The sequence below is a fragment of the Acartia tonsa genome, chromosome 15 (assembly GCF_053477335.1).
Source record: "Acartia tonsa isolate MP-2025a chromosome 15, ASM5347733v1, whole genome shotgun sequence".
Lineage (NCBI taxonomy): Eukaryota > Metazoa > Arthropoda > Copepoda > Calanoida > Acartiidae > Acartia > Acartia tonsa.
The window spans coordinates 21,892,002-21,919,592 of NC_137274.1; the positions used below are offsets into that span (position 1 = coordinate 21,892,002).

At 35.6% G+C, this 27,591-nt stretch overlaps 1 protein-coding gene across 2 annotated transcripts; it reads left to right on the top strand.

Annotated features, from left to right (window-relative positions):
• LOC145306839 (thimet oligopeptidase-like) lies at positions 1-27,591 on the top strand. 2 transcript variants are annotated; one of them, XM_080149147.1, is made up of 24 exons: positions 1-88; positions 2,718-2,751; positions 5,577-5,667; positions 6,674-6,768; positions 7,658-7,780; positions 8,957-9,031; positions 9,507-9,521; positions 9,699-9,778; positions 14,094-14,163; positions 14,718-14,804; positions 15,614-15,674; positions 16,333-16,381; positions 17,241-17,344; positions 18,747-18,796; positions 19,807-19,909; positions 20,595-20,674; positions 21,062-21,136; positions 21,354-21,473; positions 22,705-22,801; positions 23,433-23,572; positions 24,148-24,259; positions 25,285-25,413; positions 26,287-26,535; positions 27,257-27,591. In XM_080149147.1, the coding sequence occupies exons 1-24, from the start codon at positions 24-26 to the stop codon at positions 27,364-27,366; spliced, it is 2,214 nt and encodes a 737-aa protein (XP_080005273.1). In that variant the 5' UTR covers positions 1-23; the 3' UTR covers positions 27,367-27,591. The 2 variants fall into 2 exon arrangements, with proteins under 2 accessions (XP_080005273.1, XP_080005272.1); XM_080149146.1 differs by lacking the exon at positions 9,507-9,521 and having other exon boundaries at positions 9,684-9,778.

The window sequence follows — 27,591 nt, forward strand, 5'->3', positions numbered from 1 at the left end:
AGAGACATTAATTTGTTCCAAAAATGCTTCGCCTCCCCCGAATTATTTCCTCATTTATAACACTGGAAAGAGTTCTAACCACTGCCAGGCATAATATACAATCTTAAACTTTGGGTACCTCTCTCTCTTTCCCTCTCTCTTTTTCTTTCCCTCTATCTCTCTCTCTCTTTTTCTATCTCTGTTTCTCTCTTTCTCTATCTTTTCTTCTATCTCTCTCTTTCTCTCTCTCTCTCTCTCTCTTTCTCTTACACTGGAAAAAGTTCTACCCACTGCCAGGCATAATATACAATCTTAAACTTTGGGTACCTCTCTCTCTTTCTCTTTTTCTATCTCTGTTTCTCTGTTTCTCTATCTTTTCTTCTATCTCTCTCTCTCTCTCTTTCTCTTACACTGGAAAAAGTTCTACCCACTGCCAGGCATAATATACAATCTTAAAACTTTGAGTACCTCTCTCTCTCTCTCTCTCTCTCTCTCTCTCTCTCTCTCTCTCTCTTTCTCTCTTTCTCTCTCTCTCTCTCTTTCTTTCTCTCTCTCTCTCTCTCTCTCTCTCTCTCTCTCTCTCTCTCTTTCTCTCTCTCTCTCTCTCTCTCTCTCTCTCTCTCTCTCTCTCTCTCTCTCTCGCTCTCTCTTTCTCTCTCTCTCTCTCTCTCTCTCTCTCTCTCTCTGTCTCTCTCTCTGTCTCTCTCTCTCTCTCTCTCTCTCTCTCTCTCTCTCTCTCTCTCTTTTATACTGGAAAGAGTTCTCTCTCTCTCCCTATCTTTCTTTTACACTGGAAAGAGTTCTAACCACTGCGAGGCATAATATTCAATCTTAAAACTTTGGGTACTTTGGAGTTTTGGGATCTACTGCAGATCGCGGTAAAATATTCCTGGTAACGAATATTTCCAAAAATCTATGAATTTTAAAGGCTGCTAGCTGCCAAACGGTAAAACGTACAGATCATACCCGCACACCATTTTAAGCGTCATAAGAAGGCCTACAAATAATCTGAAATAGCCATAAATCAATAATGCATAATTATCTCGCAGTGCTGAAAAATGCGCGAAAAAGACCTATTTTACGCGTTTTTTCATCAGTGAAGCTATCCCTGTGCATCATTGGATCTTGGCTATTCCAGATTATTTTAATATTTTATCGTGAACTGCAGTAGATCCGAGTTTTGTTATGAATAGGAATGAGATACATGTATAGTAACTTAGTTAGGTATATGGGTACCTATTGTATTTATATTAGGATGTGCTGTGCTTTTATGGATGTTGTCATCCTTGCAGGGGTGTATATTCTGCATATGATCGGTGGCTAAAGGATCCCTATATTAAAGTTTTATTATGAATAGGAATGAGATACATGTATAGTAACTTAGTTAGGTATATGGGTACCTATTGTATTTATATTAGGATGTGCTGTGCTTTTATGGATGTTGTCATCCTTGCAGGGGTGTATATTCTGCATATGATCGGTGGCTAAAGGATCCCTATATTAAAGTTTTATTATGAATAGGAATGAGATACATGTATAGTAACTTAGTAAGGTATATGGGTACCTATTGTATTTATATTAGGATGTGCTTTGCTGTTATGGATGTTGTCATCCTTGCAGGGGTGTATATTCTGCATATGATCGGTGGCTAAAGGATCCCTATATTAAAGTTTTATTATGAATAGGAATGAGATACATGTATAGTAACTTAGTAAGGTATATGGGTACCTATTGTATTTATATTAGGTTGTGCTTTGCTTTTATGGATGTTGTCATCCTTGCAGGGGTGTATATTCTGTATATGATCGGTGGCTAAAGGATCCCTATATTAAAGTTTTATTATGAATAGGAATGTAATACATCTATAGTAACTTAGTTAGGTATATGGGTACTGTACCTATTTGGGTATTTTGGGTACCTGGTGGAGTTTTGTTATGAATAGGAATGAGATACATCTATAGTAACTTAGTAAGGTATATGGGTACCTATTGTATTTATATTAGGTTGTGCTTTGCTGTTATGGATGTTGTCATCCTTGCAGGGGTGTATATTCTGTTTTGGATTGGCGGGAAAACGGGGGGGGGGGGGTTAAATATGTGGGAGGGGTAAAAAAATAAGTACCTACAGTAAAGAGTATTGAAAACATTTTTCCCAATTAATTTCACTTCTTTGGGAGAAAAAAATATGTGGGAGGGGTAAACAAAATGAGTAAATTAAATATTTCAAGTTTCACCCTCCTTGGAAAAAAACTAGATGGTTGGGGGTGGGGGGGGAGACATGAAATATTTTGTAGTCGAGGAAAAAAGAATCTTGTGCAGAATATACATCCCTGCATTTAAGTTGTGCATCCTTGTTAATGGAGAGAGGGGACAATGGGCTGCGTATTACACTAGTCCCCAAAGTTTTACAACAATGTTTTCTTATTTGTTGACTTACCAACTTTGGGGTCAATTACGGAATTTTGATTAGTTAATATAATGAGTTGAGTGTTTAAACGTTTCAACCACCAATTTTAATCTTCAGAAGGGGTAATTTTGTGTGCCATCATTAGGGATGTACATCAATTTATCGGTCATTGTCTTATCCCTTTATATTCCTAAGTTTTATATATTTATCTATTGCATCGCATTATAGACAGCTTTCCGCGGACATTATGCGGATAGTATGACTGAGAACCGGTTCTAATCCAGCGGATATTGATCGGTTATGGTATAAGATTGTATATTTGATGGCTGCAGGTTTCCAGTTTCCCAAGCTAAATTTACCACCTCAAGGAAAAATCTCTTGTAAAAACTAGTGATGGCAATCCGTCGAATTTTTGGGCCGGATTCGGATTCCGGATTCTTAAAGAATCCGTCAAAAAAAGTGGCGGAGTCCTGCGGATTCCGGATTCTTATTTTTGGCGGATTCCGGATTCTAGCAATATTTTAAAAGGATTTTTTTTTAAATTAAAAAAATTACCTAAGTGCTACATATATCCTAAAAATCAATGTTATTGGTGTTCTCTATAATTCACTTCCGAGAATCGAACCAGATTTTAAAAGATATTATATATAATGATGAAAATCTTTCCCTTCAAAGAGGAGGAGTTGAAAGAAAAAACTGAAGACGCTAAGTTTAGCCTATCAAATAAGAATCCGGAATCCGTTATTAAAAATGGATTCCGGATCCGGATTTGGATTCCAAAATTGGCCAAAAATTGGGCGGATTCCGAATACGGATTGCCATCCCTAGTAAAAACGAAGCTTTTCTATTAAAGGAGGAGAAGGTTGCGCTTAAAATCCGTAAAGGTTGTGAGTTTTAAGTTAAAAACAGTACCTAGTAGAACGATAAAAATTTGTCTATAGTTCTTTTCAATAAGAAATACATATATTTAGTGAATATTATCGTTCTGCTACTATTTTTAAGCCTTAAAACTCACACCTTTACGGATTTTTTAGCGCCATTTACTCCACCCTTGGTTCTCCTTTACAGGGTAGCTTCTCATAGACCATTAGAAGGTTTTAAACTATTTTTGAAAAAACTCTTCCACCAAATTTTTTTCTTTCTTTTAAATCTAAAATTAAAAATGAGGGATAGTTGCCAAAACCTCCCTCCCCCGTAAAATGTTTTTATATTTTGTCCCCCTAGAGGCCTCTAGGGGCGTAGCCGCTAGTAACAATTTAATTTGTCTTATCTTTGTCTTTACCACAATCACAATGTTGAAATGTTATTAGTTTAATCGAAATATTTCTGATAGTTATTCTTAGCATTGTATTAAAAACAGTTTTCCGCGGATATTAAATTGAAAAATCATTAAATTTAAAACAGAATTGTTAGGCCCGAGGGGCCACGGCTAACAAAACTGGTATGAACTTTTTTTTAGCTTAATTTTAATATTTGTTGAAAATTGTCTGTAATACGATGCTATTCATAACTTTTCAGTATGACTGCGAACCGGTTCTAATCCAGCGGATATTAATTGGTTTCGAAGCCATACTGGAAAAGTAAGTAGACAATTTGAAAGAAATCCCAACATATATATATTTAAAAAAATTTAAATGCAAAGTTTTTCTATAATTAGGTTCGGTCAGTCCTTTTGTAACGGATTGGTTTTTTCGTTAATTTAGGCATGTTATAATTGTCCTATAAATTTAAAACTTTGCATGGTGATTCCTGTAGTAGTTAGGTACGTTTTAGAAAGCGTAGCAACTCTGTAATCGTTACTATAATGTCCGTACGTCCATTTTAAACGTGTGGATTTTTTTACTTTTTTAACAACAAATTTTTATGTGATAAAATCATTTAATCGATCTGATTTTTTGTATTACTGATTCCTATTACAATAAGGTACAAAATTTTGAGCGAAGCATCTCTATAATCAAGCTTTTATGGATGTTGTCAATGTCATCCTTGTTGATATATAAACATTTTAAGATTTTATCTCACTCCCAGGGGATATAAAGGGATAAGACAATGGACGATAAATTGATGTACATCCCCTATGATGATAACCAGTATTACCCCTTCTGTAGATTACTGTTATTGGTTAAAATGTTTGGACACTCAACATATATAACCAACCAATCAAAATTCCAAAAGGTCCCCAAAGTTGTTCAGCCAACGAACAAGAAAACATTATTATAAAACTTTGGGGACTAATGTAATAAACAGCCCAATGTCCCCTCCCTCCCTGGCTTTTATCTCACTCCCTGGTATATCAAGGGATAAGACAATGGACGATAACTTGATATACATCCCCTATGATTATTTACAGTATTACCCCTTCTGTAGATTACATTTAGTGGTTGAAACGTTTGTACACTCAACACATATAACCAACCAATCAAAATTCCTATTAGTCCCTAAAAAGTTGTTAAGCCAGCGTACAAGAAAACATTATTATAAAATTTTGGGGACTAGTGTATTAAACAGCCCATTGCCCCCTCCCTCCATGGCTTTTACTTCACTCCCAGGGGATATTTAAGGGATAAGACAATGGACGATAAATTGATTTACATCTGAATGTTGATATACTTACTAATAAAAAGTTACCTACCTTTTTTGTAGATTAAAATTATTGGTTAAAAAGTTTGGACACTGCTATTTGGGAATAAAGTAATCAAAATGCAATAAAAGTATATTTTCCAGCATGGCTAAAAACCAATTAATATCTGCTGGATTAGAATCAGTTCTCGGCCATACTGAAAAATCATGTATAGCATCATTTTACAGACAATTATAGACAATATTAAAATAAATCAATATTAATGCCAGTTTTGTTAGCCCGAGCCTTTGGCCCTACAGGGTTAACAAAACTGGTTTTAATCTTAAAATTTTTCATTTTCAAATCCATGGAAAGCTGTCTATAATACAATGCAATAAATACCTACCTTTTATCTTATTCCTAAACTGGCGTCTACGCCCCTATAGGCCTTTAGTTTTTAATGGAGGGTGGTGGTACACTCCTCCAAAATAGTTATAAACCTTCCTGGAACTTATAATTAGCTACCCTGTTAAGAAGAACCCAATCGGTTCTGCGGTTAGCGAGATCATTTGGTACAAACAAACACACATCCTGTTTCTGATGTAATGTGTTTCAAAGAGATTTTTTACTCAGTTATGGAAGTGAAACATTTCTGAAGAATTATTATTCTTGCCCCTCACATTATTACCCCATGAGCAAAAACTATTTATCCACTATGTCAGGTAAGCATAACCGATTAGATATCCGCTGGATTAGAACCGGTTCTCAGTCATACTATCCGCACAAAGGCCGCGGAAAGCTGTTTATAATACGATGCTATAAATAGATATATAAAACTCAGGTACCTAAAGGGATAAGACAATGGCCGATAATTTGATGTAAATCCCCAATGATGATACATAAAATTACCCCTTTTAATTAGTGAAACATTGGGACAGTCAACTAAACGAACCAAGCAATAAATTCAATAAAAGTCCCCAAAGTTGTTAAGCCAACGAATAGGAAAACTGTGTCACAAAACTTTGGGGACTAGTGTAATAAACAGCCCATTGTCCCCTACCTCTCTGTAAATTAAGAGTAGAAAAGAATATCTTCCATGAATTAGAAAGATCATGTTAATTACCTACCTATTAAAATAAAGGGTGTCTTCCATAAATTAGATCATGGTAATTAACTACCTATTTAAATAAAGTGTGTTTTCCATAAATTAGATTACGTTAATTACTTACCTTTTAAAATAATGGGTATCTTCCATGAAGTAGATCATGTTAATTACCTACCTGTTAGAGTAAAGGGTGTCTTCCATGAATTAGTTCATATTAATTACCTACCTATTAAAATAAAGGGTGTATTTCATGAAATAAATCATGTTATTTACCTACCTATTAGACAAAAGGTTTCTTCCATGAATTAGATCGTATTAATTACCTACCTATTAAAATAAAGGGTGTTTTCCATGAATTAGATCATGTCAATTACAAATAAAGGGTACCTTCCATGAATTATATCATGTTAGCTACCTATTAATATAAAGGGTATATTCCATAAATTAGATTACTAGACTAAAGGGTGTCGTCCATGAATTAGATTTTTGTTTCTTTTCTTTTTGTCTTCTTTTCCTGTCTTGACTTGATATTTTTGTCAAAGTTTATATATTTTCTATTTTATTTTCATTATATTATACTGTTTTTTTCTCTTTTGCTATGAAATTTATTTTCCTTATTTAAGATAAGAAAATGAAGCCCGAAGGAGTTGTGAGTATGCTTGACTACAGACAGATGACTGGGGAACAGGTCATGCAGGAGGCAAAACAGCTGATTCAGGTACAAACAGCTGACTTTATATACAAACAGCTGTTTTAGATAAAAATAGCTGTTTTAGGTACTAACAGCTGTTATAGGTTAAAACTGCTGATATAGATACAAACAGCTGTTTTAGGTTCAAGTTTGATAAATTTAGTTGTTAGGTACTATATATATATATGTTTTTTTCTGCATTTGTTCCATAATCTTTTTGGTTGGTGCTTCTTATGGAGGTTGTCATCCTTGTTGTATTAAAGAGCAAAATTATTTGACAAGCAGCCTTGAATAGCCAATAGGGGACAGGATACATCATGAGATCTAATTTTTATGTATCTTAATGATTACATGGTCTAACGCCCTTCAAACAACCAACCTTTTGATTGCATTACTTTTGTCTGGAATTCATAACTGTAATAAGTTGTGCCTGTTTGGGCCAAGGAATTTTCTCCTTGTTGATGTCTCAAACCTGACATAGCAGCAGAAAGAAATTTTTACTTGAAAGATAACATCTTTTCTTGTATTTATTCAAAACCTAATAATATCCGGTGGATTAGAACCTGTTCTTATAGCCTCGGTCAAAATAGCCTCAGGACTAAATAGCCTTCAGACAAAATAGCCTTCCTAGCTACAGGAGCTCGTCTCCATATCCATATAACCTAACCTAACCTTACCTAAAAATTGTAAAAACAATATTAAAAATTGTAAAAATCTACCAAACACTTTTTGTAAAATCCACGAATTACTAAACTTGTTATGTATTAACATTTGAGGCTATTTTTCTTAGGTAAATATCCTGAGGCTATTTCGTCCAAGATCTAAAAGAACTGGTTTTAATCTTATAATTGTTCATTTCTTATCTGCAGAAAGCTGCTTATAATACGATGGGAGATATAACTATGCCTGATTTCAGGATTGTAAAGTGATCTACGACCGGGTTGGATCAGTGAAGCCCAGTGATGTCAGTTTTGATAATGTTCTGGCCCCCCTGCTAGAAGTTGACCGGGACAGCTACACAAGGGGTGTTACTTTACAGGTACTAATAGGTGATATAGGTACTTACAGCTGATACAGGTAGAAACATCTGACATATGTAAAAACAGCTGTTTCAGGTAGAAACAGCTGTTTTGATAATATTCTGGCTCCTCTGCTAGAAGTTGACCGAGACAGCTACACCAGGGGTTTAACTTTACAGGTACAAACATCTGATATATGTAAAAACAGCTGTTTCAGGTAAAAACAGCTGTTACAGGTAGAAACAGCTGTTTTGACAATGTTCTGGCTCCTCTGCTGGAAGTTGACCGGGACAGCTACAAGTTTTATTTAAGTCAATTGGAACATTTTACCACGTAGCTCCTAAACTATACTATATATGACTGACAGACAGACAGACAAACACTATAAATATAGAATATATTTGCATATGTGAAAGGAATAGTCACTCAAGATTTTAGCTGTTTATCTTCACCGTGAAAATCACTTTTCCCCCATAGCATTATTGACTGACAATTTTTTCTATAATTAGGTAGGTCCATCTGTATGTAATGGTGAGCTATTTTCATTAACTTACCCATGTTAGAATTGCACTATCATAGTGATTTCTGTAGAAGTTAGGTATGATTTATAAAGCATACCTAGCAACTCTATAATTGTCACTAGAATGTTGAAAAAAAATTGAAAGTTTTGAAAAAAGTACTCTAAGGTAGTATTTGGTTCTCCCACCAATTCAACATTTTTTTCTCTCAATGCTCTCTCATAATTTCTATGGCCTTGGGGTACCCAAAAATATAAGTTACCAAACTTGTTAGGTGGTGGGGATGGTGGCGCTGGCACAAGAGGTGAGAGACTCGAGCTCTTGTCATTTCTATGGTCTTGGGGTACCCAAAAATATATAGTACCCAATCTTTTTAGGTGGCGGGGATGGTGGCGCTGGGCCAAGAAATGAGAGACTCGAGCTATTGTCATTTCTAAGGTCTTTGGGTACCCAAAAATATAAGTCCCCAAACTTTTTAGGTGGTAGGAATGGTGGCTCTGGCTCAAGAGGTGAGAGACTCGAGCTCTTGTCATTTCTATGGCCTTGGGGTACCCAAAAATAAAAGTACCCAAACTTTTTAGGTGGCAGGGATGGTGGCGCTGGGCCAATGAGAGACTCGAGCTCTTGTCATTTCTAAGGTCTTTGGGTACCCAAAATATAAGTCCCCAAACTTTTTAGGTGGCGGGGATGGTAGCTCTGGCCCAAGAGGTGAGAGACTCAAGCTCAGAGGCCGAGAAGATGATGGATGAATTCAGGGACACATAGGGGACACAAACAGTTAATATCCGCTGGATTAGAACCGGTTCTCAGCCATACTATCCGCATAATATTCGCGGAAAGCTGTCTATAATACGGAGCGATTTATAATTATAAAACTCAGGGATATGAGGGGATAAGACAATGGTCCATAAAATGATGTTCATCCCCATGATGAAACATAAAATTACCCCTTCAGCAGATTAAAATTAGTGATTGAAACGTTTTGACACTCAACTTGATGAACCAATCAATCAAATTTCATTTAAAGTCCCTTAAGTTGTTAAGCCAAGAAAACGTTATTATAAAACTTTGTGGACTAGTGTAATAAACAGCCCAATGTCCCCTCCCTCCCTTGTTAAGTGGGGGGTCTAAAGGGATAAGACGATGGCCGATAAATCGATCTACATTCCCAATGATGATACACAAAATTACCCTTTCTATTTGTTCCCCATGTTGACTTGCTCACTCTAGTGTGGAGATGTCGATTACAAAATAAAGCTCTACCATTGGCTGATTTTTAGTCACGTGACAAAATAAAGCGCTACTATTGGCTGATTTTTAGTCACGTGACAAAATAAAGCGCTACTATTGGCTGACTTTTGGTCACGTGAAAACTATTTGTTCCCCATGTTGACTTGCCTACTCTAGTGTGGAGATGTCTATGAGAAAGGATATATTCGACAATCTTCTGGCATTCAGTGCCACTAATGAAGCTGCTAAACTAAAACCTGAATTAAAAAGGTAAAATTTCTTGGAGGCTATATAATATAAGATAGAGGTCTGATTTTTCTTGTGTAGATTCCTATAATAGCAAGGGTTGTTTGACCATTTGACAACATTGGCAGTCAGACTGCTTCTTAACTGCTTTGTAGCCGTTTTTATAAATTAAGTGCTTCTAATGAAGCTGCCAACCTGAAACCTGAATTAAAAAGGTAACATTTCTTGGAGGCTAGGCAAGATACAGTTCTGATTTTTTGTGTGTAGATTCCTATAACCTTAAGGATAGTTTGACCATTTGTCAACAATGGCAGTCAGACTGCATCTTAACTGCTTTATAGCTGCTTTCATAAATTCTGTGCCACCGATGAAGCTGCCAACCTGAAACCTGAGCTGAAAAGGTAACATTTCTTGGAGGCTATGAAAGACAGAGGTCTGATTTTTGTTGTGTAGATTCCTATAACCTCAAGGGTTAATTTACCATTTGACAACATTATTAGTCAGACCGCTTTTTAACTGTTTTTTAGCCATTTTTATAAATTCAGTACCACTAATGAAGCTGCCAACCTGAAACCTGAATTGAAAAGGTAACATTTCTTGGAGGCTATGAAAGATACAGGTCTGATTTTTGTTGTGTAGATTCCTCTAACCTCAAGGGTTGATTGATCATTTGACAACATTGGCAGTCAGACTGCTTTATAGCTGATTTTTAGCCGTTTTTATAAAGTCAGTGCACTAATGAAGCTGCCAACCTGAAACCTGAATTGAAAAAGTAACATTTCTTGGAGGCTATGAGAGATAGAAGTCTGATTTTTGTTGTGTAGATTTCTATAACCTCAACGGTTGTTTGATTATTTGACAACATTAGCAGTCAGACCGCTTTTTAGCTGCCTTTATAGATTCTGTGCCACTAATGAAGCTGCCAACATGAAACCTGAAATAAAAAGGTAACATTTCTTGGTTACTATATAAGATAGAGGTCTGAATTTTCTTGTGTAGATTCCAATAACCTCAAGGGTTGTTTTATCATTTGACAACAATGGCAGTCAGACCGCTTCTTAGCTGCGTTTTAGCTGCTTTCATAAATTCAGTGCCACTAATGAAGCTGACAACCTGAAACCTGAGTTTAAAAGGTAACATTTCTTGGTTGCTATGGGAGATAGAGGTCTGATTTTTGTTGTGTAGATTCCTCTAACCTCATGGGTTGTTTGACTATTTGACAACAATAGCAGTCAGACCGCTTCTTAGCTGCTTTATAGCTGCTTTCATAAATTCAGTGCCACTAATGAAGCTGCTAAACTAAAACCTGAATTAAAAAGGTAACATTTCTTGGAGGCTATGAAAGATAGAGGTCTGATTTTTGTTGAGTAGATTCCAATAACAGCAAGGGTTGATTTAACATTTGACAACATTAGCAGTCAGACCGCTTCTTAATTGCTTTGTAGCCGTTTTTATAAATTAAGTGCCACTAATGAAGCTGCCAACCTGAAACCTGAATTAAAAAGGTAAAATTTCTTGCAGGCTATGCAACATAGAGGTCTGAATTTTGTTGTGTAGATTTCTATAACCCCAAGGGTTGTTTTACCATTTGACAACAATGGCAGTCAGACTGCTTCTTAACTGCTTTGTAGCCGCTATAATAAATTCAGTGCCACTAATGAAGCTGCCAACCTGAAACCTGAATTGAAAAGGTAATATTTCTTGGAGGCTATGAGAGATAGAGGTCTGATTTTTGTTGTGTAGATTCCTATAATAGCAAGGGTTGTTTAACCAACACACCCCACCCGAAGGCGTGTTAGGTTAGAAAAAACCCCCCGTGGAAACGGTTTACACAAGCTGTACCGGGACCTTATGGTAGTCTCAGAACATGCTTTCCCTAAATTGAGTTAGTAGCTTCCCATAGTAGATAATTTTAAAATTACTTTTTGTGATCAAATTTTACTTTTATTTTTAGAGTACCTTCACCAAACCTCCTTTAATGTCTTATTTTTTCTTTCATGTTCATCATGCAAATTCCTTCACATCACGGTTGAACTGACAGATATTGGAGCTTTCTAAAAAGGTATCTAACAATTTTCTAGCTCTAATACTTTTTGAGATATCTTATTTCAAAGTATTGCTATTAAATCATCTTTTACACATGAAAAAGGTGAAAAATAAAATTAGATATTTTTAAGAAAATTACAAGTATCTTCATATAAATCTCTCTAGTATCGCTTAAAATTGACCAAATTGGACAGTTAAGGTACCTAAACCTATCTACATTCAATGGAAAGTCCAAATTCATACTTACAAAGACTATATAAGCCAATAGGAGTAAGCTGAAGTGATTTTTAAAAATACTAAAGGAAAAAAAAATTCCTGTTTTTTTAAATAAATTGATATTTAATAGACTTTAGCAAGGATTTTAAGGTAAGTTATGGTGTATAAAGTTGTCACTTTGTAATTAGAAAGCCAATAAAACACACTCATCTGATATTTTGAACAAATAGAAACATATCTAAAAAAATAGACATAATCATTGTAAATAAACTAAAAATTGATTAGAACTTTAAGCATTTCCAAGCAGTTTACAACTGTAATTTACTAATTCTAGTAATTTTTATCTAAGAATAGTTTATTGGGCTCTTAAATTCTTTACAACCTTATGAAACAAAATTATTTTTTGCCACCTTAACTAAGAAAACATAGTAATTAAAAGACTTTCATGGATGATCTCACATATAATAAAAGAAACAATTTATTCTTAGGCAACAATTTTTTGTTAATATACACCATTAGTTATTCTAAACTAGTACTGAGATGTTTTAAAATATTAAATTATTATCAGATATGAGTTTCGTGTTCCTTAAAACACCTTTTACATTCAAAAAAAATGTCCTACAAGTGATTTTTAATTAAAATTAAATTACTCTTGTTTCTTTAATATTACATTTTAGCATCCTCCTGTCAACTTATAAAGTGTTAAAAAGTATTTATTTGGATTGTCCATTGAATGTAGATAGTTTTAGGCACCTTAACTGTCCAATTTGGTCAATTTTAAGCGATACTAGAGAGATTTATATGAAGATACTTTTAATTTTCTCCAAAATATCTAATTTTATTTTTCACCTTTTTGTTGTGTAAAAGATGATTTTACAGCAATACTTATAAATAAGATATATCAAAAAGTATTAGAGCTAGAAAATTGTTAGAGACCTTTTTAGAAAGCTCCAATATCTGTCAATTCAACAATAATGTGAAGGAATTTGCATGATGAACATGAAAGACAAAATAAGACAATAAAGGAGGTTAGGTGAAGGTACTCTAAAAATGAAAGTAAAATTTGATCACCAAAAGTAATTTCAAAATTTTCTACTATGGGAAGCTACCAACTCAATTTAAGGAAAGCATGTTCTGAAACCACCATAAGGTCCCAGTACATCCTATGTAAACCGTTTCCACGGGGGGTTTTTTCTAACCTAACACGCCTTGGGGTGGGGTGTGCCAATTAATAACCCTGGCAGTAAGGCCGCTTCTTTATTCTTTTTAAAAAATTAATCTCTGGTGAGGCAAAATTGTTTTTTTAAAAAAAATCTTCCAAAATCACATTAAAAAATCTACAAAATCTTTTGTTAACCCCTTTATGATTTTAAAAATTTTTGTAGATTTTTTATGCGATTTTGAACGATTTTTTTACAAAACTAATTTTGCCTCACCAGTGAATAGCGAACCTAATTTTTTTTTATAAAGAATCCACCTCAGTTTGACTTAATAAGCGGATTTGACTAAATGCCAACACACAACTTAACTGAAAATACTCGAAACAAGGATGACAACATCCATAAAAGCGAAGCACTGAAACGGTAGGACAAACGGACATTAACACTTGTATAGTGTCAGAACTGAATAATAATAATATAAATGTATAGAAGTCAAAGCAAAATTGTAAGTAAATTTGTTGAAAAACTGCTTGATTCAGGATAATGTTTATGAACATACTTAAATTTTTAGGACTTGATTATAGAGTTGCTTCGCTTATTACATTATACTTTGTTGTCCCAGGAATCAATATATCAAAAATCAGATCAATCGGATGATTAGATCACATAAAAATTTGTTGTTAAAAAAGTAAAAAATCAACATGTTTAAAATGGACGTACGGACATTCTGGTAATGTTTATAGAGTTGCTATGCTTTCAAAATCGTACCCAACTATTAAAGGAATCACCATGCAAAATTTGAAATCGATAGGACAAATCTAACATGCCTAAATTAACGAAAAGAGCTATCTGTTACGGACGGACCGATCCTAATTATAGAAAAGCTTTGCTTTTAAGAATGACCTTTCTTTGTATAGATACCTGGACAAGATGATTATTGAGGGAAAACGAAATGGGTTGAATCTGCCTGAAGAAGAGAGAGAAAAGGTCAGGACAGGGATATTGTGTGACGTCATCAGATCAGCTGTTACATCACTTGAGCAGCTGTTTTTTACCTTTACCTTTAAAAAAATTTTATCGGCGGTAGAAAATGGCGGTTAACGGCAGGAGCGGCGGTCAAATAACCGTTTTTTAATTTAATCTATTTATCTGATCCTCCATAAAATGTTTTGTACCAATATCTTCAAAAGCACAGGTGAAGTACTGAATTTTTAAGATATACCTTGATAAACGAGAATTTAAAAAAATACACCCTGCATGGTTAGCTATAATGAAAACATTTTTTGAAATTAAATGATTCCAAATATCATAATTCGGCGAGGAATGTAAAAAGTAACTTAGGCTAGTTAGTATAGTTTTGGAGCTCAAAACCGAAGTTTTGGTCAAATGGTTCTTGAGTAAACTTTACTATTTTCATCAAATTTTCTGGATATTTCTGGTTTTCATTGCCTTTCAGGGAAAACTCTTAAATTGAATTAATTGCCCGTTGTCCCCTCCCTTACTCCCTGCATCCATAAATATCCCTTCACCGCATCAACTAGGTGAAGATAATCAAGAAGCGTATTTCTGAGCTGGGGGTCAACTTCAACAAGAACTTGAATGAGGATACCAGCCATGCTTACTTTACGGTAAATGCTGTTCTATTGGCTGATTTTTAGTCATGTGACAAAATAAAGCCCTACCATTGGTTGATATTTCTGAGCTGGGGGCCAACTTCAACAAGAACTTGAATGAGGATACCAGCCATGCTTACTTTACGGTAAATGCTGTTCTATTGGCTGATTTTTAGTCATGTGACAAAATAAAGCCCTACCATTGGTTGATATTTCTGAGCTGGGGGCCAACTTCAACAAGAACTTGAATGAGGATACCAGCCATGCTTACTTTACGGTAAATGCTGTTCTATTGGCTGATTTTTAGTCATGTGACAAAATAAAGCCCTACCATTGGTTGATATTTCTGAGCTGGGGGCCAACTTCAACAAGAACTTGAATGAGGATACCAGCCATGCTTACTTTACGGTAAATGCCTTTCTATTGGCTGATTTTTAGTCACGTGACAAAATAAAGCCCTACTATTGGTTGATATTTCTGAGCTGGGGTCAACTTCAACAAGAATTTGAACGAGAATACCAGCCATGCTTACTTTACAGAATGACTTTTTGTAAAAACAAGGATGTCAACATCCATAAAAGCCAAGCTATGAAATTCAAAGTCAATACACAAATATAGTGTCAGAACTGAATAATCAGAATATAAAGTAGAAACAAAAGTAAATTTGTTTTAAAACTGTTTAAATACAGGATACTGTATATTTAATAAGGACATACTTTCATTTTTAGGACTTGTTTATAGAGATGCTTCGCTTATAACATTGTACCTTATTGTAATAGGAATCAGAATGTCTAAACTTTTTCACCATTAATTTCTATGTTTAGAAAGAGGAGCTAGTAGGAGTACCTGAGGACTTAGTGAACAGTTTTGAAAAGAATGATGAAGGTATGAAGTCCCTTAAATATCTTCAAAAATCTTCAAATATGTAAATATGCATATTTTGTTTTATAAGTTTACCTCTAATTCTTCAAAAAAAAAATTTTATTTCATTTTTACCTGTGGATTCCAATTCCAAATTTTTTAAAGATAGGAAAACTACATCCCTAAAGGCAACTTTTTTTTGTAAAATAACCAATCCTCTCACTCCTAAGACAAAGTACCTATATAATCACTTTTTACGCAAAAGTGTAAAAACTTCCCCTTGATATCAGGGAGGGAGAGGACAATCGGCTGTTTATTACATTAGTTCCCAAAGTGTTATAATAGTTATTTCTTTCATCGTATTATAAACAGCTTTCCGCGGATATAGAATGTACAATTATAATGTTAAAACCATTTTTTTAGCCCCGAGATGCCGAAGGCACGGACTAAAAAACTGGTTTTAATCTTATGATTGTACATTTCTATATTCATAGAAAACTGGATATAATACGATGCTAGACATAGTTTTTTTTGTATGGATGAGAACCGGTTCATATCCACCGGATTCGAATGAATACGAGATTAACGATTTCTAGTTTTCATAAATTTAAAGGTTTTGTGATATTTAATGTTAATTTTTCTGACCCTGCTCTATAGTTAAAGATACTTGTTATTTTTTAAGGTAAACTAAAAGTAACAATGAAATATCCACATTTCTTCCCTGTGACTAGGTACCTACTTTAGTTTTTTGATTGATTGATGGATGGATTGATTGATTGATAGATTGATAGATTGATAGATTGATAGATTGATTGATTGATTGATTTATTTATTGATAGATTGATAGATTGATAGATTGATAGATTGATAGATTTATAGATTGATTGATAGATTGATTTATAGATTGATTTTTAGATTGATTAATAGATTGATGATAGATTGATTGATTGATTGATAGATAGATTGATTGATTGATAGATTGATTGATAGATTGATTGATAGTTACTGAAAGTTACAATGAAATACCCACATTTCTTCCCTGTGACTAGCTACTTACTCATTTTAGTTTTAAGTAGGGTTGGGCATCCGGATATCTGACCATTTTCAATATCCAGTTGGATACTGGATATTCAAACTATCCTGTTACCGGATATCCGAACGGATATCTGGTAATTTGCCAGATATCGGGAAATTTTCAATATCCGGCCGGATACCGGATATACGGGATTAGAAATCCGGTATCCAGCCAAACCCTTGTTTTTAGTAGTGAAGCTGCTCTATAATTCACTTTGTCTGTTCATAACACTAAGAAAATTATGATTTTCTCGGCCGTTTTTAAAGATAGACAGCTGAATTTTTTTGGGAAGATATAAATATATAAATATTCAAAAATATAAATACTTATTATTTTATACAGGTTCTGCTTATTAAGTTCGGACGCTCCACAATTTGTCCTACCAATATATTGCTTCACTTATAACTACTTTAAAATCGCGGTTGTGCTGAAAATTGGGATTATAGTCAGCTTTCCGCGGATATTATGCGGATTATATGGCCGAGATCCGGTTCTAATCCAGCGGATATATTCAGGAAATGTAAGAATCCGGACACAAGATTCCAAGCGGAGAAGTTGTTCCAGTCCAGATGTAAGGAAGAAAACACCAAGATTATTGAAGAAATTATTAACCTCCGCCAGGGATATATACATTCTTTCTGTTAGGGTTAAAGAGTTAAGAGTTAAGACTCTAGGGGGCTAGGTGTCGCTTCGGGTACTAGGTAACTAGACCTCTCTCCACGCACCTTGAAACATACATACAATACTTATGATTGCGGTGTAAAGCGTCCATTCACCCATCAGACAACCAACTCTCTGAGATGCACGACCTTTGTCTGAGAAGTCCCAACTGTGCATGGTAGCGAGTTGCGCCTGTTTTGGGCCAAGGCATTCCCCTCACTCTAACTATTTCCGTCGCGCATCTGACATAGTAGCAATGGGAACCATTTTTAACGTCTTTAGTTATGACGCGGTGTCGGGCCGAGATTCGAACCTATCACCTTCCCGGCGACGAGCGGATGCGCTACGTGTTGAGCCACGGTCGCGGGTTTCTGTTTCTGTTAGGGTTGGGCCGGATATCCGGCCATTTTTAATATCCGGCCGGATCCGGATATTAAAACTTTCCGGATACCAAATATCAGGCTGATATGTAATGCCAGATATCCGGATTTCTGGCTAATATCTTATGCTGGATACCCGGTTATCTGGTCGGGTATCCGATAATTTGCCGGATATTGGGCAATTTTAAATATCCGGTCGGATACCTGATATCCGGCATCATAAATCAGCCGGATATCCGGTATCCGGCATTATAAATCAGCCGGATATTGGGTATCCGGAAAGTTTCAATTTAAAGATTATTGAAGAAATTATTAACCTCCGTCAGGGATATATACAATATTTATCATTTTCCGACACCATTGGTTGATTTTCAATGACCCAGTTATCAGAGAAAGATGGGACAATGGGCTGTTTATTACCCTTGTCCCCAAAGCAGGGGTGTATATTTTCAAATTTGACTTTGCTGAGGGGGGGGGGGGTAAAAAAATTTAAAATATGTGGTTAGGGGAAAAAAATGTAAAAATTAAGAGAACTGAAAGCATTTTTTTCCATTTTTCTCACCTTTTTAGTGAAAAAACTAAAAGAATATATGGGAGGGGGGATACTATGAATTAAAAAATAAAGAGTTTTGAAAATATTTTTCCATTTTATTTCCTTCCTTGCTGGAAAAAACTAGGAGGGGGAAAAAAAATAAAACATTTGCAGCAGGGGAAAAAAAATTAATCTTGTGCAAAATATACACCCCTGCCCCAAAGTTTTATAATACATTTTCTTTTTCATTGGCTTGATAACTTTGGGGATTTTTATTAAATTCTGATTTGTTCGATCATTAAGTTGTGTACAATCATTTTAACCACCAATTTTAGTCTTTAGAGGGGGTAATTTTGTATATCATCATTGGGGGTGTACTCGACATCAATTTATCGGCCATTGTCTTATCCCTTTAGATCACCGGAAATGAATGTATATATATATTTAATAGGACCAGGCTAAAATATTAGGATATGAGAACCACGCTGCCTATATACAGGTGAGCAATCCATCCTATTGGCTGATTTTAAGTCACGTGACAAAATATAGCCCTGCTATTGGTTGTTATTCAGTCATATGATAAATATAAAGGCATCCTATTGGCTGATTTTAAGTCACGTGACAAAATAAAGTCCTGCTATTGGTTGATATTCATTCATATGATTAATATAAAGGTATCCTATTGGCTGATTTTTAGTCACGTGACAAAATAAAGCCCTGCTATTGGTTGATATTCATTCATATGATTAATATAGAGGTATCCTATTGGCTGATTAGGATATGAGAATCATGTGGCTTATATACAGGTGTGTCATTCTTGTGTGTGTGTGTGTATGTGTGTGTGTGTGGGTTTGTGTGTGTATGTGTGTGTGGGTGGGTGGGTGGTCTTGTGTGTGTATGGGTTGGTTTGTGTGTGTGTTTGTGTGTGGGAGTGTTTTGGTGTATGTGTGTGTGTGGGTGGGTGTGTGTGTGTGTGTGTGAGTGTAGGATATGAGAATCACGCTGCCTATATACAGGTGAGCCATCCAGAGAGAGAGAGAGGGGGGACAATGGGCTGTTTTTATGATCTATTGCCCCATCTCCAGATCAATGGATTTATTATTACTTGGATTATATTCCAAATAGTAAAGTTCTAGGGTTGGACCGGATACTTATTTGTCCGGTATCCAGCAAATTACCGAATAACCGGATATTGAAGTGGAAAAAAAAATTCTTTTTAAAAAATCAGCCGCTTTGTAGCTGCCAACTGCCGGTTTCAATATCCGATATCCGACCGGATATTAAAAAAAACCCTAAAGTGAACTCTGTAGCAGGCTAAAATATCGATCTATCCCATCCCCCTTCTGTACCCCAACCCCTCCCCTTTCACTGGATAAACAGCTTAACCAATAAGATCAAGTAGATATTGCAACCTAAATTAACGACAATTTTTCTCCAGTCATAATAATCACTTATACCTATTCTACATCTATTTCTAGATCCTTACATATACATATTATATTATTTTAGGAGATTCGTATGGCCAAGAATCCCAAGACTGTGAAGAACTTTCTGAGCGAGCTGGCGGTCAAACTTCAACCCTTGTGGGCCGAGGAGAGAGAGGTCATGCTAGGTAAATAAATTTATGAGAATTTGATCCATCTATCTGCCTATCTATCTATCTATCAATCTTTCTAACTATCTATCTATCTCATATAACTATTTTTAATTTATCTAACTAACTATCTAGCTAGCTATCTATCTAACTATCTATCTAACTATCTACCTATCTATCTATCTTTCTGAGCGATTTGGCGGTCAAGCTCCAACCCTTGTGGTCCAAGGAGAGAGAGATCATGCTAGGTAAATAAATTCAGGAGAATTTGATCTATCTGCCTATCTATCTATCTCATTAACTAACTATCTATCTACTTATTTATCCATCTATCTATCTATCTGCCTATCTAACTAACTATCTATCTAAACCTATTTATTTATCTATCTATCTAGGAATGAAGAAAGCTGAGTGTGAAACCATGGGCCCGGAATTTGATCCATCCATCTGTCCATCTATCTTTCTAACTAACTATCTATCTATCTATCTAAGAATATATCTATCTAACTATCTATCTATCTACCTATATATCTATCTATCTATCTATCTATCTATCTATCTAGGAATGAAGAAGGCAGAGTGTGAAACCTTGGGCCTGGAATTTGATCCATCCATCTGTCCATCTATCTATCTAACTAACTATCTAACTATCAATCTATCTATCTACCTATATATCTATCTAACTAACTTTCTATCTATCTAGGAATGAAGAAGGCTGAATGTGAAACTCTGGGCCTGGAATTTGATGGGAAACTCAACTATTGGGACCTCAGATACTTGCAGGTCAGTGTGTGTGTGTGTGTGTGTGTGTGTGTGTGTGTGTGTGTGTGTGTGTGTGTGTGTGTGTATGTGTGTGTGTTTGCGTGTGTGTGTGTTTGTGTGTGTATGTTTGTGTGTGTGGGGGGAGGGGTGAGGGTGAGTGTGTGTGTGTTGTCAGCCATAGTGAAAAATCATGTATAGCATTTAGCATTACAGACAATTTTACGCGGATAGTAAATTAAATTATTATAAAATTAATACCTATTTTGTTCAGAGTCTAGTTGAGGAGAAACAGTATGCTATAGACCAAGAAAAATAGGATTATAGTCAGTTTTCCGCGGATATTATGCGGATAGTATGAGACGAGAACCGGTTGTAATCCAGCGGATTCACAAAAATATTTTATTTCAGAGTCTAGTTGAAGAGAAACAGTATGCCATAGATCAAGAAAAGTTAAAAGAATATTTTCCAATGGAGATTGTCACAAGGAATGTGATTTACTTTAATATTTGTCAGGGATCTAAAGGGATAAGACAATGGCTGATAAATTGATGTACATCCCCAATGATGATACACAACATTACCCCTTCTGTAGATAAAATTAGTTTTTAAAACATTTGCATACTCAAACAATTAAAATTTAACAAAGTACCCAAAAGTTGTTAAGCCAGGGAATAAGACAACGTTTAAAGTAAACATGTGCAGAGGATTGTTGGAGATATACCAGCGCATCCTGGGCCTCAAGTTTACCAAGCTTGATGACATGGAGGTCTGGCATGATGATGTCCAGGTCTACAAGGTCGAGGATAACTCTAGTGGACAGGTAACTTAATTCCACACCTAAAAACACTGAAAATGTTAGGTCCTCTGATGTTTCTAGAATGGAGTGTCCCAAGGTACCATATTAGGCCCTTTGGTGTTTCTATAATGGAGTGCCCCAAGGTAGCATATTAGGTCTTCTGATATTTCTAAAATGTAGTTCCCCAAGGTAGCATATTAGGTCTTCTGATATTTCTAAAATGGAGTTCCCCAAGGTAGCATATTAGGTCTTCTGATGTTTCAAGAATGAAGTTCCCCAAGGTAGCATATTAGGCCCTTTGGTGTTTCAAGAATGTTTAGTAAAAAAGGGTCTAAAGATTTGAACATTCTAAGCTTGATGACATGGATGTGTGGCACGATGATGTCCAGGTCTACAAGGTTGAGGATAACTCCAGTGGACAAGTAGCTTTCAATATAGTTTGGAAGATTTTGCTAGGTCAAGGACAGAAATGCTAGATTTAGCAAGATTTTGCTAGGTTAAGGACAGAAAAGCTCTATTTTGTGACATTTTGCTAGGTCAATGACAGAAAAGCTATATTATGCAAGATTTTGCTAGGTAAAGGAAAAAGAAAAACTATCTTTAGCAAGATTTTGCTAGGTGAAGGACAGAACAGCTAGATTTAGCAAGATTTTGATATGTGAAGGACAGAAAAGCTCTATTTTGTGACATTTTGCTAGGTCAATGACAGAATAGCTATATTTTGTGAGATTTTGCTAGGTGAAGGACAGAAAGGCTATATTTTTTGAGATTTTGTTAGGTAAAGGACAGAAAAGCTATATTTTGTTAGGTAAAGGACAGAAAAGCTATATTTTGCTAGGTGACAGACAGAAAAGCTATATTTTGTTAGATTTTGTTAGGTAAAGAACAGAAAAGCTATATTTTGTTAGGTGAAGGACAGAAAAGCTATATTTTGTTAGATTTTGTTAGGTAAAGAACAGAAAAGCTATATTTTGTTAGGTGAAGGACAGAAAAGCTATATTTTGTTAGATTTTGTTAGGTAAAGAACAGAAAAGCTATATTTTGTTAGGTGAAGGACAGAAAAGCTATATTTTTTGAGATTTTGCTAGGTGAAGGACAGAAAAGCTAGATTTAGCAAGAATTTGCTAGGTGAAGGACAAAAAAAGCTATATATAGTATGATTTTGAAATGTTATGGATGGAAAAGCTAGATTTAGCAAGTTTCGAATCATTATCAAAAATTTTTTTAAAACTGAAATCACATATTTTTATTTCAGGTGTTGGGTTATTTTTATCTTGACCTGTATCCAAGGGATGGTAAATATGGACATGCCTGTATGGTACAGATGCAGCAGGGCTGTCTTGATAACAAAGGTAAAAGGCTTTTAGATTGACAATGAGGTCCTCTGATTTTTCTAGAATGGAGTGCCCCAAGGTAACATATTAGGTCCTCTGATGTTTCTAGAATGGAGTGCCCCAAGGTAGCATATTAGGTCCTCTGATGTTTCTAGAATGGAGTGCCCCAAGGTAGCAAATTAGGTCCTCTGATGTTTCTAGAATGGAGTGCCCCAAGGCAGCATATTAGGTCCTCTGATATTTCTAGAATGGAGTGCCCCAAGGTAGCAAATTAGGTCCTCTGATGTTTCTAGAATGGAGTGCCCCAAGGCAGCATATTAGGTCCTCTGATATTTCTAGAATGGAGTGCCCCAAGGCAACATATTAGGTCCTTTGGTGTTTCTAGCGTTAAAGTGCTCTAAGGTAGCATATTAGGTTCTCTAATTTTTCTAGAATGGTGTGTCCAAAGGTAGCATATTAGGCCCTCTGATGTTTCTATAATGGCATTGTGACATCTAATACATCTAATAGACTTCCAAAAATCTGTTCATTACATTTTTTTCCACAACTTAAATGGTTAAAACTGAACTTTTCAATTGTCTGGACTTTTCTAGAAAAACCCGGATTTTTGCCAACCCTGGTTCTCAGCCATAATATGATATTATTACAGGTGAACGGCAAAAATCCGTGGTGGCAATGATCTGCAACTTCTCCAAGTCGACAGCGGACAAACCCTCGCTGCTGGACCACAAGGAGGTCGAGACTTACTTCCACGAGTTTGGCCATGTGATGCACGGCATTTGTTCTCAGGTATTAAAGTTTTATACTGGAACCTAAAGTTGGATACTGGTACCCAAAGTTTTGTACTGGTACCCAAATTTTTACTGGTACCCAAAGTTTCTCAGGTATTCCTTATACTAAAGTATGGGGATCTGCGTACTGAAGGATAAGGTTATTCTTTATATGGTAGCTTCTCATAGGTCCTGGGCAGGTTTATAACTTTTTTGAGGGATGGTACCATCACCCTATCAAAAGAAATATATGGGTGAAGCCGCTATTAAAAAGTTACAGTAACATGTTTTTTTTGTCTGTAGCCAAGGATCTTGCTAACTGATGCTAAACCGATATGGTTCTCCTTTACAGACAAGCTTGTTGTATGTGTGTGCACCCATTTAACCAATAACATGGCCAGATTGATCTGCCACTGTTTTTTATATTGGCAGATTTAGAGAGTATGTATCTTATTCTAGATAATACATATTTATTTGTCACATTCTTTGTTCTCAAGTATCCACTGGATAAGAAACAGTTCTCAGTCATACTATCCTCATAATATCCCCGGAAAGCTGTCTATAATACAGAGCTTAAAAATTTAATTATCTTAGGCTGATACAAGCAAATTCTTTGGCACCCATGTGGAGAGAGACTTTGTGGAGGCTCCCAGCCAGATGTTGGAGAATTGGTGCTGGCAAGAGGAATCCCTCAGCCTTATGTCAGGTAATTCATGTACATCCTCAAAGATATTAAACAAATTACCCCGTTGAAAGTAGCATGATTGTTTCTTCTGATGTTTCTAGAATTGTGTGTGTGCCCCAAGGTAGCATATTAGGTCCTTTTGTTGCAAGACCCATGGTTTTGTAGACAAAGTGAATTTAACACTGGGTAATATTTGGTCAATGGACCCTTCTAATAAACCCAGCAATTTATCTTTAATAGCAGCAGAGGAAATAAAAATATATATAAATTGAAAATAAAGCTATTTGTCTTTCACCTATGAGCACAAAAATTCCTTTGCACATCACAAATTTTAACTTTGATTCATAAAATTTTAAAATCTGACCAAAAACAACAAGATATGTGGAAATAAAAAAAGAAAAAAATTGTAACTTCTAGACTCAACGTTAATTGTAATGAAGTCATCTAATGCCATGTTGTCTGAAAGGATTTACTTCCTGACTTCTTTTTTCTTCTCGAATGATTGATATACACAATTAGGGATTTAACATGAATACAGTTAGGACAACCAGGGATTGATATCATTACAGGAAGTAGGGGCATCGTAGCTCAGTGGTAACGCACTGAGTTACGGTGATGAGAGTTCGAGTTCTAGTCCCCATGTGGCAACTCGAATTTCTCAGTTGAATAAATTCACATAACTTCCCCTGGTTGTGTAAGAAGGGGATTATTGAGTAAGTTTGGATACTTAATAGTCACGTACATAATATCAGTACTACCCTTATCCCAAGCTCCTCTGCGGAGAGCATCATTCATTACGGTGATTTAATTTGAGACACCTGCCATACTGGGCAAGGGTGAGGTAATAATGAGTAGCTCTCATGATGAGGTCAAGTCATAATGTGCTTGAACGTGGAGTTTGATAGCCCTAGTGGCTATACAAAAGTGTCTCAGCCTACTCCATGACTACTTAGGTCAAAAACCTAAGAGACTATGGCTAATCAATCAATCAATCAATTACAGGAAGTTGTAATCAAACATATAATATAATAATATATTTTGTTCAGGTCACTACAAGGATGGAAGTGCTCTGCCTGCTGAGATGTTACACAAGTTGATCCAATCCAAGAATGCCAATGCTGGCATCTTCAACCTGAGACAGATCCTGCTAGCCAGCTATGATCAGAAGCTCCACTCAGGAATGTAGATTATTCATGAAAATGCCCATTCTTATGATTTTAGAATGGGGTGCTCCAAGGTAGCATATTAGACCCTTTGATGTTTCTAGAATTGGAGTGCTCCAAGGTAGCATATTAGGTTCTTTGATATCTTTAGAATGGAGTACCCCATGTAACATTTTAGGTCCTCTGATGTTTCTAGAATGGAGTGCTCTAAGGTAGCATATTAGGTCCTATGATGTATCTAGAATGGAGTTCCCCAAGGTATCTTATTAGGTCCTCTGATTTTTATAGAATGGAGTGCCCAAAGGTGACATTTTAGATCCTTTAATATTTCTAGAATGGAGTTCCCCAAGGTAGCATATCAGGTCCTCTGATATTTCTAGATTGGAGTGCTCCAAGGTAGCATATTAGACCTAGATGTATCTAGAATGGAGTACCCCATGTAACATTTTAGGTCCTCTGATGTTTCTAGAATGGAGTGTGCCAAGGTAGCATATTAGGTCCTCTGATATTTCTAGAATGGGGTGCCCCAAGGTAGCATATTAGGTCCTATGATGTTTCTAGAAATGGGGTGCCCCAAGGTAACATATTAGGTCCTCTGATATTTCTAGAATGGAGTGCCCCAAGGTAGCATATTAGGTCCTCTGATGTATCTAGAATTAGAGAGCCCCAAGGTATCATATTAGGTCCTCTGATGTTTCTAGAATGGAGTTCCCTAAGATAGCATATTAGGTCCTTTGATGTTTCTAGAAATGGAGTATCCTAAGGTAGCATATTAGGTCCTTTAATGTTTCTAGAAAGGAGTGCCCTAAGGTAACATATTAGGTCCTCTGATTTTTCCTTGTTTTTTTCCAGTGCCACACAAAGTTTATCTACATGTTTCTAACACAGGATCCCAGAATGTGTATACAGCGGCAGAATGGGAGAGAATGCACAAGGAAATGTTTGACATGTCCACCATTGATGACACCAACTTTGCTGCAACCTTTGGACACCTCGTAGGGTATGACGGGCAGTATTACGGCTACATGTGGAGCGAAGTCTACTCTCAGGACATGTTTGAGGCTAGATTTGCCAAGGAGGGAGTCATGAATGAGAAAGCTGGTCTTGATTACAGAAACAAGATTCTGGTGCCAGGTAAATATATTTAACTGATTAATATCCGCCGGATAAGAGCCGGTTCTCAGCCTAGTATCCATATAAACATTCATCTATCCATCCATCCATCCATTTATCTATTGATCTATTATTCCATCCATCTATTTATTCATATATCTGTCAATTTATCCATCCATTTATACATCTATCCATCAATCCATCTATCAATCCTTTTATTTATCTATTCATCCATCCATCCACTCATCCATCTATCTATCTATATATCTATCTATCCATCCATCCATTTATTCATCTATACTCTATCAATTTATCCCATCAATTTATACATCTATCCATCCATCCATCTATCAATCATTTTATTAATCTATTCATCCATCCATCTATCTTTCTTTCTATCCATATTAACATTCATCCATCCATCTATCTATCTATCCATTTTTTCATCTATCTATCCATCCACCCATCCATCTATCAATCTATTAATTTACTCATCTATCCATCTATCTATTGATCTATTATTCCATCCATCCATTTATTCATCTATACTCTATCAATTTATTCATCTATACTCTATCAATTTATCCATCAATTTATACATCTATCCATCCATCCATCCATCTATCAATCCTTTTATTAATCTATTCATCTATCTATCTTTCTTTCTATCCATATTAACATTCATCCATACATCCATCCATCTATCTATCTATCAATTTATTTATCTATATCTTTATCCAAGGTGGATCTCGGGACGCTATGGATCTTCTTGAAGATTTCCTTGGCCGTTCCCCCAACCCAGAGGCTTTCCTCAGAAGCAAAGGACTGGATACCATCCAACAGACAGCTTAGAACCACTGGATTAAAACCGGTTCTCAGCCATACTAACCGCGGATATCATGATCTATTAGTTTTTTGAAATAGCTCAAAATTCATCTTAAATCTTTTTTGTGTATTAATAGTTGAACTGAATTCACTTAAAATTGAAGTTTACTTATTAATGATTGTATTAAATAAAAATTGTTTTGATGTATTTAAAAATATTGTAGTCCAACTTTTGTTAACTTTTTATAGTGC